Below are 15,345 nucleotides of genomic sequence, written 5' to 3' on the forward strand. Positions count from 1 at the left end.
CAGCAGGAAGATTGGAATGAAATGGAAGTCAAAGGGTGGCACTTTTGGTGGCAGATAGTATGGGCTTTGCTGTGCTGAGAAATCCTCTGTAGTTAGAGTTTTGACCTCAAGAATATAGACCCTGATTTCTTTGAGTTCAGTATAATGCCTGCAGAATGATAGTATTCTTGATGAAGATTCACTTCAAACTTAGACTTTCAACAAAGAATAAAACAAAACCATTTTTCCCTCCAGATGAAAAATGGAATAAGTCTTTTGGTGGTTGTTTGTTTTTAGAAACAAGAGGATGACAGAAAATGATAATCGTCAAATAGTGCATGATGAGGGTTAGTTTCTCTTACTGTCTAGTTCAGTGTATTATAAACAGAGGCTTCTTCCCTGCTTAGGATTTTAGTGACAGTGGTTACATCAAAGAAAACTTTCATCAGTGCTTGATACATTAGGCCTCATGTAAAGGCAATATGTTGAAAAATTTTTTCTGCTTGAATATTTGCTACAAGTAGAATAATTTTAGTTTTTCCTTAAAACCAATATACAAATATTTCTTGTTAGTTCTCTGCTTACATTCCTGGCTTAGAAACTACTGAAGGATGATTGTTAGGGCTTATTGGTAGAAGAAAATGTTGGCGTGAGAGTAGAGATGAGTGGGAGGAATTACCGACCATAAAAATGTTTGTCGAAGGGTCTGGTCTCCTTCTCCCCAATCACTTTGCCCCTACAAAGGGGCATATTGGTTGGCATATTGCTGTTGCTGTATTCAATGGGTATAACTCGAAATACTGTTTCAGTTGCCTAGAAAGCAACTGAATCATTTTACATTTTGAAATGATGTTGATTGCATCTTTAAATGATATTTTAGAGATACTTGGTTAAATAAAATATATTATTAAAATTAAATTTTAAAAAATGTGATGGGGGGACTTCCCTGGTGGCACAGTGGTTTAAGAATCCACCTGCCAATGCAGGGAACACGGGTTTGAGCCCTGGTCTGGGAGGATCCCACATGCCACAGAGCACCCAAGCCTGTGCGCCGCAACTACTGAGCCTGCGCTCTAGAGCCCGTGAGCCACTACTACTGAGCCCGCGTGCCACAACTACTGAAGCCCACGCACCTAGAGCCCATGCTCCATTAACAATAGAAGTCACTGCAGTGAGAAGCCTGCGCACTGCAACAAAGAGTAGCCCCTGCTCGCCGCAACTAGAGAAAGCCCGTGTGCAGCAACGAAGACCCAACACAGCCAAAAATAAATAAATTTTTTAAAAAAATGTAAAGGTATATCATCTTGCTGTATACCATCTCTCTTAAACCTTGATTCGAATATTTTAAGAAAACTAATGAATTGTTTCATAGCTTTGTATTTAAATTTTTTTAAACTTAATTTTGTAATAATTTCAGACTTATAAAAAAGTTGTAAAAATTGTATACAGAATTCCTGTATACATACAGTTTACTCAGATTCTTACATAAACACAGTACAGGAAATAACAGTTTTATAATACTATTACCCAACCTTTAGACTTCATCAGTTGTCCCAGTAATGTCCTTCTGGTTCAGGATCAAATCCAGGATGAAACATTGCATTTGTTGTCATGTCTCTTAAGTTTCCTTTAATATGAAATAATTCTTCAGTCTTTGTTGTTAATCACCTCGATACATTGGAAGAATACTACCAGTTATTTTGTAAAATATTCCTTAATTTGTGTTTGTCTGATAAGTCCCCCTGATTAAATCTAGGTTATGCCATTTTGGCAGGTATACCACAGAAATGATGTCGTGTCCCTAGTGAATCATATCAGGAGGCACTAGTTGATTTACCTCATTCCTGGTGATAATTGGTTTTGATCATTTGCTTCAGATGATGTCTGCTAGGTTTTCTGCTGTAATGTTACAAAGTATGCAAATATCTTGGTTCTCATTATACTTTTACCCACTGATTTTAGCATCCATTGATGATTCTTGCCTGAAACACTTAGTACTGTGGTCTTTGTCATATGGTGATTTTTAAATTTCTTTATAGATTTGTATTTAAAAACATATAGTCCTTGTTTTGCTTTCTGGTTTATTTCCTTATAAAATTGATGAAGAATATTGTAACTCCCAGTGTCTGTAGTCATCAATTTCATTTTCATGCTTTTCTTATTATAAAATGTTTTATTTTATGTCTAATAATCCGGGCCCATACAGGAAATGAAGAGCTATTACCAAAAGTATACTGCTTGTTTGAAATCTCATTGGGCAAGTCTGGCTCTACCTCACTAAAGCCATTATTATATTCTTTAAATAAAACACTGCCACTCATCTCACACTACCCAGGGATCAATCTCTTTTTTGCCATCCTGTTCTACCAAGAAGGAAACCAAGGCATGGGAAGATTGTGACTATCTTCACAAGCTTGACTATCTTGTTTCCTGAAAGTTTGGTGTCTGGCTGTCTTTTGGTGAGAGAAGGATAGTCTCTGTTCCAGAATGAGCCATGAAAATAAATATCCTTATCCTAAAACCTAAGTACTGGCTTCCTTGCCTAAGAGTGATGATCAGAGAAGTCTTTTTTTTTCCCCAATATTTATTTATTTATTTTGTTGCACCAGGTCTTAGTTGCAGAAGGCAGGCTTCTTAGTTTCAGCTCACTGGCTCCTTAGTTGTAGCACATGGGCTCCTTAGTTGCAGCAGGTGGACTCCTTAGTTGTGGCATGCGAACTCTTAGTTGCGGCATGCATGTGGGATCTAGTTCCCTGATGAGGGATCAAACCCGGGCCCCCTGCATTGGGAGTGTGGAGTCTTAACCACTTCGCCACCAGGGAAGTCCCATAATCGGAGAAGTCTTAAGTTGTCTTCCTGTAAGCAGAGAAACCTGAGTTGGCTTTTTTTTTAAGTTAGTATTTCTTTTATTAAAGACGTTGAACATTTTTTCATATTATTTTTCTTCCAGTTTTTTGAGACCCAATTGAAATATAACACTGTATTAGTTTTAGGTATACAACATGTTGATTTGGTATATGTATGTGTCATGAAATGATTACCACAATAACTGATTTGGATTTTATGCCTCTTGTTCTCAGCCTGCTTCGATGACTCAGGGAACTCAAGGAACAATCCAACCTGCTGCCGACTTCGATGCCATGAGAGATGCAGAAATTCTTCGTAAAGCAATGAAGGGTTTTGGTGAGGAAAACGTATTTTTGTCTTATTTACAATCAAATTCAAGTGATTGAATGTAGAGTAAAAATAAGCTTTATATCATAAACCAAGTTTATATGTGAGCCTGTGTGCACATCCCTCAATTTAATCTGGCACCAGACACCTTATAAACATCTAAAAGATGTCATCAAGGAGCACCCCACACAGACCTCATCCTTACTTAGACATGTATGGTTCTTTCAGGTACAGACGAACAGGCAATTGTAGACGTTGTGGCCAATCGTTCCAATGATCAAAGGCAAAACATTAAAGCAGCTTTTAAGACCATGTATGGCAAGGTATGTTTTGTTTTCTTTTCAGGAGTGAGCATGAACAGTGGCCTTATGCCCTGCATTCTGTCAGGTTGGGTACTTTCTTTTTATTCATACTGGTGAGTACAAAGAAGAGACAACTAGATTTCAGAGACCCCAGGAGAGGTGTATTCAATATTTCTTTCTTTCTTTTTTCTTAAATAAATTTATTTATTTATCTGTGGCTGCACTGGGTCTTTGCGGCACATGGGCTTCTCATTGTGGTGGCTTCTCGTGTTGCAGAGCATGGGCTTTATGTGCGCAGGCTTTAGTAGTTGTGGCTCGCGGGCTCTAGAGCGTAGGCTTGGTAGTTGTGGTGCAGGGGCTTGGTTGCTCCACGGCATGTGGGATCCTCCCGGACCAGGGCTCGAACCTGTGTCCTCTGCATTGGCAGGCGGATTCTTAACCACTGCGCCACCAGGGAAGTCCCATCAATATTTATTTCTCTTAGAAGGCTTTCCAGTTCTAGAGTAGTCCTTGATCTCACAGTCATACCTATTTACTATGTCTAGTAGGTGACACATGTTCAGTAAAAAGTAGATTATGACCACAATCCTGATCAGTAGCTTGGTTCTCAATCTGCTCCTAACAGTTGGATTCAAGGACTTCTTATGTAGCCCTTGCTTATTTTTGGTCCCTGGTATCATCTTTCACTCCTCTCCCTCCCTCTAAACATATCTTGTATTATGACTTTATAGAACTTCTTGCCATTCCCTGCACACATACTTCTGTGTTTGGTATATGTTGTTCTCTTGTCCTGGAACACCTTTTCCTTTTTTCCTGCATGGCAAACAAATTCTCCAAGATTTGTCTTGATTAAGCTACTTTGTGAAGTTTCTCTCATTGCTCTGGGCATAATTTGGCTGCTTCTTCCACTGTGGTCCCATAGCACTTTGTAAAACCTCTGCTGTAACTAATCTCACTGCCCGCTCCCCAAAACTGCGAGCTCCCATCAGGCAAACCATGTCATATTCATCTTTGTATTTATAGTACCAAGCACAGGAACACTAACAGATAGCCACTTAAATATTTGTTGAGTTGATGATCAGTGACTAAATCCAGCAAGATTCTGTGGCTGAAAGGTGTCATCGTTTCTTAAATATAAAGGGCAAGACTGGGTAGCATTGGTTTGCCATTTATATAGGAATCCTAAAAATTTTCTGATATCCTCTGAATCCAGTTTACTTTTCTCAGAAGGGAAGTAGAGTTCCACTGGCTGGTCCCACCTCATCTTTTCTACCCTCCCTGCCCAACCCAAAATCCACTTCCTTAGTCTTAAGGCTGATTAAGTGACACAAACTAGTTTCTCTTAGGGTTCAACGTCAGACTCACTTTTCTCACAAATGTATTTTCCACATTATGAATTTCTTTAGTTCACATGTAGTCTGTGCTTTGTTGTCCTGAATTTTCTCATACAGCACTTTTGAATTAAAACTAAATTTCCAGCCTATTTTCCTTACCCACAGCCACCTTTTCTCTTGACTTCTTATTAATAAAAATACTATTCCTCTAGCCTGCCTTGGAGTCTTCTTTGATTCCACACTCTTCTTTGTCAATTAATCAGTGAATATTGTTTCAGTGCCTACTGTATGCCAGGCACTGATTTGTCCTAGCAACTGGTTATTGACTATGTCTTGTTGATGTAATCTGTAAAAGAGCTCTTTAAAAATGTGTCTTCTGTCTCCTTTTTTTCTTTCCACCACTTAAGTCCAAGCCTTTATTACTTCTTACCTAAATATTCCAGTAGCCTAAATTTCGTTTATAGCCTCTGTCGTCATAGTCCGTACTGCCTGTTGATACTGCCTGTTATTGCTATATCAATGCCATTTTCTTACGTAAAAGTTTCCAGCAACTCCTCCCAACATGCAGAATCAAATCCACACTCTTTAGCTTGGTATTCAAGGTAATAATCCAAGCATATAGTTACAACTTTGTTTTACTAATCTCTGAAAACATTACCCTCTAACAAAATTGGTTGTCTTGTTGTTCCATTGAACAAGCTTTGCTCATTCTTGCCTCTATACTATTGATTCTCAATCTTAGCTGAGTATCATAATCTCTTTTCAAACCTAAAAACACACGCAGAATCTCTGGGTATTCATTCTTGACATAAGTGTTGTGTTTTTTTTTTTTAGAAAAATTCTGCTGATGATTTTAATGCATATAGCCAAGGCTGGGAACCACTTTTCTGTCCCTTGTTTGTGTTCTTCCTCCTTGCCTGAAATACCTTTCTTCTTTCTCTTTGCCTGCTAATTTTTACATACTCTTCAAGATCTGGACTAAAAGTTTTCTCTGAGCTCTCTAGCCCACTTTAACTTTTCCTATTTCAGCTTATTTCTGTGCTACTTACTCATGTGGTGCTGGAGTACAGGCTGCTTTATATTAACTTTTTTAAAATGTTTATCTTATCTTTTCAAATAAGAACACGATGATGACAATTTCTACTTCCTCATAGAGTAAGAACAGTTTCTTATACTAAGTAAATATCTGTTTATCATTTTGTTAATTTGAATTATTCTTTGTTTCCTATACCTCTTATTTTGTACCTAGTGTAGTGGTGGAACTATAATAAATATATTATTAAGTTTTTATTGGTAGAATGAGTAAAATATGTCTGCTTGAGTGTAATAAACTTAAAATAAATATTTATTTATTCCTTAGTATATAATATTCAGAACAGCAGTTGAGGCTTTCATATAGCAATTCAATTCCATTTTTTCATATTGTCCTTAAAAAATTTAAGCAAAACAAAATTTGGAGAGCACATATACTTAGTTTGTATTTGTAATTTAACAGGATTTAATCAAAGATCTTAAGTCAGAGTTAAGTGGAAATATGGAAGAACTGATCCTTGCCCTGTTCATGCCACCTACATATTATGATGCCTGGAGTTTACAGAATGCATTGAAGGTACTATATGGCATTTACTTTGAGTATTTTATCCTATTTCAAATGTAAAGCCTGATAAATTATGGCAGTTCTGAATTTATAGTGACAGCTAAATCAGTACATTATTTTATATCATCTGAATATGTAGAGCTTTTCAGGTCTGGAGGCCAAAGAAATATTTGACGGAACAGTAAGATTTAACTACTTTCAGAAATTTCATGTTTTGTTGTATAATTCTCCCTTTCTTCATTTCACATAGGGAGTAGGAACTCAGGAACGTGTATTGATTGAAATTTTATGCACAAGAACAAATCAGGAAATCAGAGAAATTGTCAGATGTTATCAATCAGAATTTGGACGAGACCTTGAAAAGGACATTAGGTCAGATACATCAGGGCATTTTGAACGTTTACTTGTATCCATGTGCCAGGTGAGTATAGCATGAAAGTTTGGGTGTTGGTGGAGGGAACATTTTTTACTGCCTATTGCCAGTGGCCATTCTTTATTCCTTTTAATATTTAGCCCCCTTGGAATCTTGACATCTTTAAGAGGGACAGTGCAGAATCCACTGTACAGGTTTCTTTGTAGTCACTACTGAAATTTATTTCTGCAAATCTGGCCTTTGTAAGGAATCAGAAATTAACCTCTTTAAGGTTGTATGATATCAGAAATCAACTTGAGGCTCTGTGTCTTAGAATGGCGATGAATCTGTACTTTTGAGCTTAGCATTGTACTGCCAGTTAAGTCGGACCATCAACTGAAGGTATGTAGGTCCGCCATGCAAGTGCTACAAGAGTGAGGACTGTGCGGAGAGCCAGAAATGCAGAAAATGTTTCAGCGTTCACAGTAATATTGTGCTTAGTACCCTCCTTGTTCTGATTCCCCAGATGTGCTGGAAAAGTGGCAGAAAATTCTCCAAATAGGGTATTTGGAATGATACTACAAATACACTTAGAATGAGATAATCAGGGTATATTTGAAAGAGATGATGCAAAAGACTAGCACACTGATTCACTATCAGGAGTTGTTGGCTATCCTGCTAGTGCACAGGTTGGACAGTCTTGAAGATTCTAAAAGTAGAGGAGAGGCTCTTCACAGCAAAGGGAGGTAGTTGCAGAAAAGACAGTGTGCCAAAGTGCGTGGGTATGGAAATGAGAAAAGAAAGCAAATGGATGGGAGCACATTGAATTTACCCACAACAGAGTGACAGAGCAGGGGAGTAGGTTAGCATGAAAAGAAAATCAGGACCAGAGAGTTAATGCTAAAAAATGATTATTAAGACTTTAATGAGGTGCTGAATATTTCTTTATGTAGGGTTCAAGGCCCAGCCATCTTTCAAAGTAAAGGTCCCTATTCCAGGGAGTGGCTTCCTAGGAAAATGGGACTGTATTGTGTGCTTGAATCCAAAGGCAATCATCTGGGGAGTTGTTCCTGAGCTCCTTTGCCTGTGCTGTATTCAGTAGCCCATTTAGAATATGCTTCTACACATTCCTTGTGCCCAGTGCTCAGTTTCTCACCTTCAAGGAGCACCTCTCCATTTTGTTGCTCAGACAGACACTGAGACTCTAGAGGGCAGCCTTTCCTTTGTTTGGGTTTGTGTTTCTATTGATATTTTTGAGAGAAACCAACTACCCATCTAAGCTTTACTCTTGTTCAGGCCCAGGCTCTCCCTCTCTTCTTCCCAGTGAAGAGTTTGGTCTATAAATTGGTACAGGCTAGCAGTACTTGAGTTATTTATAACTTCTTCTAAAAGGCTCACATGTCATTGTCATGTATATATTCACAATAAATACTTGTATATTAAGATTACACTTGGATGAAAGAAAGGACGTTCATGAAACCTCCATATTATATACTCCCTCCTTTGACTTAAATTCCTTGAGGGGAGGGTCCCTGTCTTTCTTGTGTCCCCACCACTTAGCACATCCTGTTGTTTCTGTTACTCTGGAGAACCCTGACTAATACAGCCTGGTACAAAGCAAGTGCTCCATACCTTATAGTTACATGGATGAATACAAAGTGGAACTCAGTATAATGCATATTGATCTTAAATCCCAGCTAAGCAGACTCATAATTTCTTTATTTGAGTGGTAGTTTATATCTCCTATTAGAGGAGGTCCTCAGCGTGGCTCAGTAGTCGCTTCATCATGAGAAATCTAAAGTTACTTCAGACCCTGGAGTTCAAGGATATCCAGCCTCCCGGAAACCTCAGTGCTTATCTCTCCGAACTGAACAGGGGACGGTGCTTATTGGCTCAGAACATGAACCGATAGAAGTAGACCCTATCACAAGAGAAGTGAAAAATGAAATTCCTTTGGTGGCAGAAGGCTTTCTCCCGGAGGATAGAAGTGGCTGCATTGTTAGTATTCAGGACTTGCTGGATCATGAGTCTGTGTATGTTGCCACAGCCTCTGGAGGTGTCATATTTTGCAGTCTCAACACACACCATTCTGTTTCTCCTGGCCCAATTACCACCCTTCAAGCCACCTCCTCAGAGAAACATTCTTGGACTCTCCTGGGCCATTTGTCATTCCCTGCTCTGAGCCCGCACTTAATTCCCAGAGACCTCAGTTATAACCCTAATCTCTGTGGAGGCATCTTTTATCTCCTTAATGGGAGGAATGGAGTGGCCATAGTCACTTCCAGTCCTTGTGGTTTCTATCATGCCTAGTCTCTTAATACCTGTTAATAAATGTTTATTGAATAAAAACAAAAACAAAAACCCCAAAACTTCTAAACCAAGGACCAAACCCTGAAGAGTAACTTTTTTAAGAACCCCTTTCTCTTGGTGTACCAAGAAAAAGCTTTTTAAAGTGAATGTTAATAAAATTTTCCACACTTTCAAAAATAAAACGTGTGTGATTTTTTATGGAAACCTTTTTGATTTAATTTAGCTCTCAAAGCCCTGAAAACCTCTCATTTTAATATAACCTCATTAAACCATGGTCATATAAAATCCAAAGTTGGCAGTGTAATAAAGTACTAGTTACACTAGTATAGTTTCTTTGGAAATGAAAGATAAGTGTGACAAACTTTATGCATTAATTTTTAGTAAATTGTCCCTTTAAATCCAGAAGTGACTAGGTTGGAAAAACTTTTTTTTTCTTTTATAATTTTATTTTACTTTTTTGTCACATGGCATGCAGGATCTTTGTTCCCTGAGCAGGGATCGAACTCGTATCCCTGTCATGGGGACCTGTCCCCTGCAGTGGAGGTGCAGAGTCTTAACCATCAGACAACCAGGAAGTCCCAGAAAAACTTTTTTTTTTTTTTTTAATAGAACTTGTATCACCTTCTAATTCCTGCCTTCCTCTTTTGCAGGGAAATCGCGATGAGAACCAGAATGTTAACCACCAGCTGGCTCAGGAAGATGCTCAGCGTCTCTATCAGGCTGGTGAGGGGAGATTAGGGACAGATGAATCTTGCTTTAACATGATTCTTGCCACAAGAAGCTTTCCTCAGCTGAAAGCTACCATGGAGGCGTATTCCAGGGTATGAGCTTTTCTTTTGAAGATTTGGCTTCTGTTTTAAGGTGTGAAAATATTTTCATCACTATACTTTTTGTTTACAGATGGCTAATCGAGATTTGTTAAGCAGTGTCGGCCGTGAGTTTTCTGGAAGTGTTGAAAGTGGTTTGAAGACCATCTGTAAGATACCTAAGTGTTTTGCTTTGTTTTGTTTGTAAATGAGTGAGGCTTTGAATAGTTGTTCCCATTAAGTCGTGATTATTAATATAGCCTCCCTGGAATCTACTTAGGCAGAGGCCAAGCTAATCCTCTGTTTTTATATGCAATTCTCTATGAATGGTTGGTGATGTGATCAAATAGGATTGTTTTGAAATTATTTGGTCTTTATTCTCTATGCCCTTCTTGAGGACTATACAAAAATATATGATAGATTGTAGCATTTCCATTAAGGTGAATAGGAAAGCCCTGAGGAACTACAGAGTGCCACCACACAAAGCCACATTTTGAGCTCTCCAAAACACCTTTCAAGTACTTAGCCCATTGAGACCCTTTTCCATTTGGAAATTAAAAACCCAGTTTTTGGTGTCCTGACATTCAGATGTTTAATGAAATGGAAATTTCATTCTCATGGAGAATATAAAACTAAAGAGAATATTAGTAACACATTGATATTAGCAATTGAATGTCTTACAAATACTACTATAGTAATTGTAGCTAACATAATGATGTATAGTTAGTACATCTCTACCGTCTGCAGGAAGAGACTTTGCTAATTTAATTTTCCTAAGAGAAAACATGTCAGATTTCTTATTATCATTCTCAAATCTTTGCTCAAATCTGTTTTCTTTTTTTATATTGGAGTGTATCTTACATCCTTCTCTCAGACAAATGATATATTTGACATCTAGAATTCAGATTTTAGTCATTCTTCCTTTTAAGTAAGATATTACCAGGGCACAGTTGCTACAGATTTTCTCACTTTAAGGGGGAAAATGTTAAGAAGCTAATGACTGCATCTGTGGAGAGAAAATGGGGTTTATTGGCCAGAGGGAATCTTGTAGAATTGAAGGTAGCCTGTCTGATGCTGCTGGAAAGAAAGAAGGAGGCTGAGAAAAATCAAGGGGAGAAAATCTTCAACTCATCTCAGATTTCTGAGATGATTACATAGAAAATGATCAAAAGCAGCTAGAAGTGATAGATGGTGTGTGCACACCTTTGTCAAGTCATTTCACGTCTGAAGCATCTCTCACTTGCAGTGCAGTGTGCCCTGAACCGCCCTGCCTTCTTTGCTGAGAGGCTGTACTATGCTATGAAAGGTGCCGGCACAGATGACTCCACCCTGGTCAGGATTGTGGTCACTCGAAGTGAGGTGAGGCTTTCTCTGTTTGTCTGATCTTACTTGATTTTGAATTTTGATCCTTTTTTCTTAGCAATATTAAAAACATTTATTTCTTCTAGTTTTATTGAGATATAACTGACACTGTATAAGTTTAAGGTATACAGCATAGTGATTTGACTTATGTACATCATGAATATTTTCACAGTAAGTTTAGTGAACATCCATCATCTCATATAGATACAAGATTAAAGGAAGATGTTTTCCCTTGTGAAGAGAACTTTTAGGATCTACTCTCAACAACTTTCATATATAATGTAAAGCAGTGTTAATTATATTTATCTCGTTGTACATTACATACCTAGTACTTACTTATCTTATAACTCTACGTTTGTACCTTTTGACTGTCTTTCTCTAGTCTTCCCTCTCCAACCCCTCACCTCTGGTAACCACAAATCCGATCTCTTTTTGTATGAGTTTGTTCATTTTTGAAGTATAATTGGCCTACAACACTATGCTTATTTCTATTATACAACATAGTGATTCGATATTTCTATACATTTCAAAAGGATCCCCATGATAAGTCTAGTTATGACATGTCACCTAACAAAGATACTACATAGTTATTGACTATATTCCCCACACTGTACATTTCATACCTGTGACTTACTTATTTTGCAACTGGAAGTTTGTACCTCTAACTCTCCCTCACCTATTTCTTTCCTTCCCCCAACCCCCTCCCTTCTGGCAATTACCTGTTTGTTCATTGTGTCTATAACTGTTTCTGTTTTGTTATGTTCGTTCATTTGTTCTTTTACATTCCACATATAAGTAAAATTGTACAGTATTTGTCTTTCTCTTTCTGACTTAGAATGTTAATTTCTTAAAAGTTCCTTAGTTGGTTGTCAATCTCTCAGGACTGACATTAAGAAAGGGCTCTCTTTCTCACGGCTGGTAGCGGTTGTATAAAGCACAGTGTTCACTTTCCTCATGCTGTGAGAGAGCCTTGCTTAAGTGAAACAGACCGCCAGGGAACTCCAGATGTTTATTATTTGGTTTTCATTTTGCTTATGTAAAAAACTGTATGAGGGAGTTCCCTAGTGGTCTAGTGGTTAGGATTTGGCGCTTTCACTGCCATGGCCTGGGTTCAATCTCTGGTCAGGGAGCTGAGATCCTGAAAGCCACGAGGCGCGGGGGGTAAAAAAAAAGAACTGTATGGAAGACCTATGCAGATTAATCCCACTGGACATAAAAATTCTTAAAATTTAGCATACATTTAATTATGAAATAGCTGTAAAAAATTTTATATTTATCTTTTTACCTAAATATAGCCTCAGATGTATTCCTTTCTTTGACTTTATTTAGTGGGCTTCTTTTTAATCAAGAGAAAACATATGCTATGAAATTATATGAAAGAAGGTAAATCATTTTTTAAAAGAGAACCGTAATACAGTATTTGGAAAAACCTTCTTGTGTATTTATTTTTAGACTTAAATTTTCTAAGCAGGATCCCTTTTTCTTTAATTATAATAAAATATATGTAACACAAGATTCCCATTTTAATCATTTTTAAGTGTACAGTTCAGTGACATTAAGTACATTTACTTTGTTGTGCAACCATCACCACCAGAACTTTTTCACCTTACAAAACTGAAAACTCATTAAACAATAATTCACCATTCTCCTTGCTCCCCAGCTCCTGGCAACCACCATTCTGCTTTCTGTTCTATGTATTTGACTACTCTAGATACTTCATATAAGTGGAATCATACAGTATTTGTCCTTTTTAACATCTTCAAGGTTCATCCACATTGTAGCATGTGTCAGGATTTCCTTCTTTTCTAAGGCTGAATAATGTTCCATCGTATGCATACACCACTTTTTGTTTATTCATTCATCCGTCAATGGACACTTAGGTTGCTTCCACCTTTTGGCTGTTATGATTAATGCTGCTGTGAACATGGGTGTACAAATTTTGAGTCTCTGCTTTCACTTTTGTGTATACCCAGAAGTGGAATGGCTGTATCATATGGTAATTCTGTTTTTATTTTATTTTTTTGAGGAATTACCATACCATTTTCCCGTGGCAGCACCATTTTACATTCCTACCAGCAATGTACAAGAGTTCCAACTTCTCCATATCCTTGCCAACACTTGTTATTTTCTGTGTTTTTGATAATAGCCATTCTATCAAATGGTTTTTAAATGACTAATATATTTGGAATAGTAGATGAAACTAGTATCACCCTTATTCAATATCTTTACAGAACAGTGAATCAGACATTCACTGGGTGACACTAGTACTGGTATGAATGCTAGCTATAAAATGCCAGTCATCTGGTGTTTTTTCCCCTCTGCTTTGGTTATAATTAGGATCTTTTCACTATTAAAGAATAATTCTAATAACAGTTTTCTTTAACAGCTGTTTTCTAATATCAAAAATATCATGTCTTGCATGCAGATTGATCTTGTACAAATAAAACAGATGTTCAGTCAGATGTATCAGAAGACCCTGGGCACAAGGATTGCAAGTGATACGAGTGGAGATTACCGAAGGCTTCTTCTGGCCATTGTGGGCCAGTAGGAGAGATTTTTTTTTTAAATGAGTGAAGCTATTCAGAGCTTATCCTTCAAAGCAATGATTGACCTGCATGCAGCAACATCAACCCTCACCTAACCAAAAGAGCTTTTTACTAAAGACTGTGTCAGGGTATTGTGCTTGGTTAGCACATGTGGTTATTGCCTTAATTCCAATGTTATTTTTTTCTCTATATACGATCAAGTAAAGCCATATCACAATGATGAAGTAATAATGCAATGTTTGTAAAGCATAATTCTCACTGCTCTTATTCTAAATAGGATACCAAATTGAATAAAAATCACAACAGTCTGTAATTCTGTGTAATAATATTGAATAAAAAATTCAATATTGAATAAATTTGAATAAATATTGAATTTAAAAAAAAACCCTTGCCTTCCATTGGACAGTTATAGTTGGTAATATGTCAAAACTGTATTACTTTTTTAAAAAATTCAGCTCTTTTGACCTAGAAGAGCAATTTGCATCTTACTTTACATAAATAGGTATTCTATATTCATAAACACTAAACTTCCCACACAGAAAATAGTTTAGTATTGCCTGTAATAACTTTTAAAAAAGGGATTATGTGTTTATGTGCATAAAATATATAGCCTACTTTTACGTCTACTGAGACTGCCTAGAGGTCCTTATTGGCCCTTGATTTTTTTAAAAAAATTATGAAAGACTTTAATTTTAGTTGCAATTTAATCATGATTCAAGACAGTGAAGCTTGACACATAAGAGGTGCTGAATTAATGAATAAACGAGGCTTAAATCATCTTCCTGGGAGATTGAATACTAGCTCTTTGGAGAAGTAGTTCAGGGAGTCAGTGATTTCAAACCTGGCTTTATTCCCAGTACTGAGCAATTACTTATCGAGTATGTTGAGCATTACAGTAGGTAGTTAGGGAAAGTATCAATACAAAGGAAGGAGGTTTGTAATCTAGTGGGGGTTCTAAACAAAAATTAGGATACAAGGAAATTGTAAATGTTAGATTATAAATTCTGCTGAGGGTAATAACCTATTTGTTCTTTGTGTTGAGCTCCCTGGCACAAAGCAGATATTTAATACAGATCTGGTGAATGATTGTACTAAAAATTGAGGGGGAGAATAGTAATTATCAATTATATTTCGATAAACATTTGTTTTGTGTAAGTACCAAGGGACATACATACAAGGTGGTATAAGACACAACTTTACTCTTAGAGAGATAGACCTATGTACAACTGTAGTGCAGGGCAAAAGCAAGATGCATAGGTAGAAGGATCACTGGCTAAGATTTTTTTTTTTTTTTTTTGCTCTACGCAGGCCTCTCACTGCTGTGGCCTCTCCAGTTGCGGAGCACAGGCTCCGGACGCGCAGGCTCAGCGGCCATGGCTTACGGGCCTAGCCGCTCCACGGCATGTGAGATCTTCCCGGACAGGGGCACGAATCTGTGTCCCCTGCATCAGCAGGCGGACTCTCAATCACTGCGCCACCAGGGAAGCCCTAAGATAGATTTTTGATATAGGTTTTGGAAAAGTAAGTAACAGTGATGGGATTTGGTAAAGGTGAGAAAGAGGGGTGTAAGGTACTAGGGAAAG

General features: G+C 37.5%; 1 protein-coding gene across 3 annotated transcripts in view; it reads left to right on the top strand.

Annotated features, from left to right (window-relative positions):
* Positions 1–14,135, top strand: part of ANXA7 (annexin A7) — a 23,215-nt gene extending 9,080 nt beyond the window's left edge. For 2 of the 3 annotated variants that reach the window (XM_007454655.1, XM_007454656.1), the window contains 8 exons: positions 3,060–3,162; positions 3,382–3,476; positions 6,285–6,398; positions 6,637–6,807; positions 9,699–9,869; positions 9,949–10,024; positions 11,101–11,213; positions 13,642–13,764. In XM_007454655.1, the coding sequence (XP_007454717.1) occupies positions 3,060–3,162; positions 3,382–3,476; positions 6,285–6,398; positions 6,637–6,807; positions 9,699–9,869; positions 9,949–10,024; positions 11,101–11,213; positions 13,642–13,764 (966 nt within the window). Of the gene's footprint in view, positions 1–3,059; positions 3,163–3,381; positions 3,477–6,284; positions 6,399–6,636; positions 6,808–9,698; positions 9,870–9,948; positions 10,025–11,100; positions 11,214–13,641 lie in introns of all 3 variants that reach the window. The other variant, XM_007454657.1, reaches the window with a different exon arrangement.
* The last annotated feature ends 1,210 nt before the right edge of the window (positions 14,136–15,345 follow it).

Source organism: Lipotes vexillifer, unplaced genomic scaffold, assembly GCF_000442215.2.
Source record: "Lipotes vexillifer unplaced genomic scaffold, Lipotes_vexillifer_v1.1 scaffold205, whole genome shotgun sequence".
Lineage (NCBI taxonomy): Eukaryota > Metazoa > Chordata > Mammalia > Artiodactyla > Lipotidae > Lipotes > Lipotes vexillifer.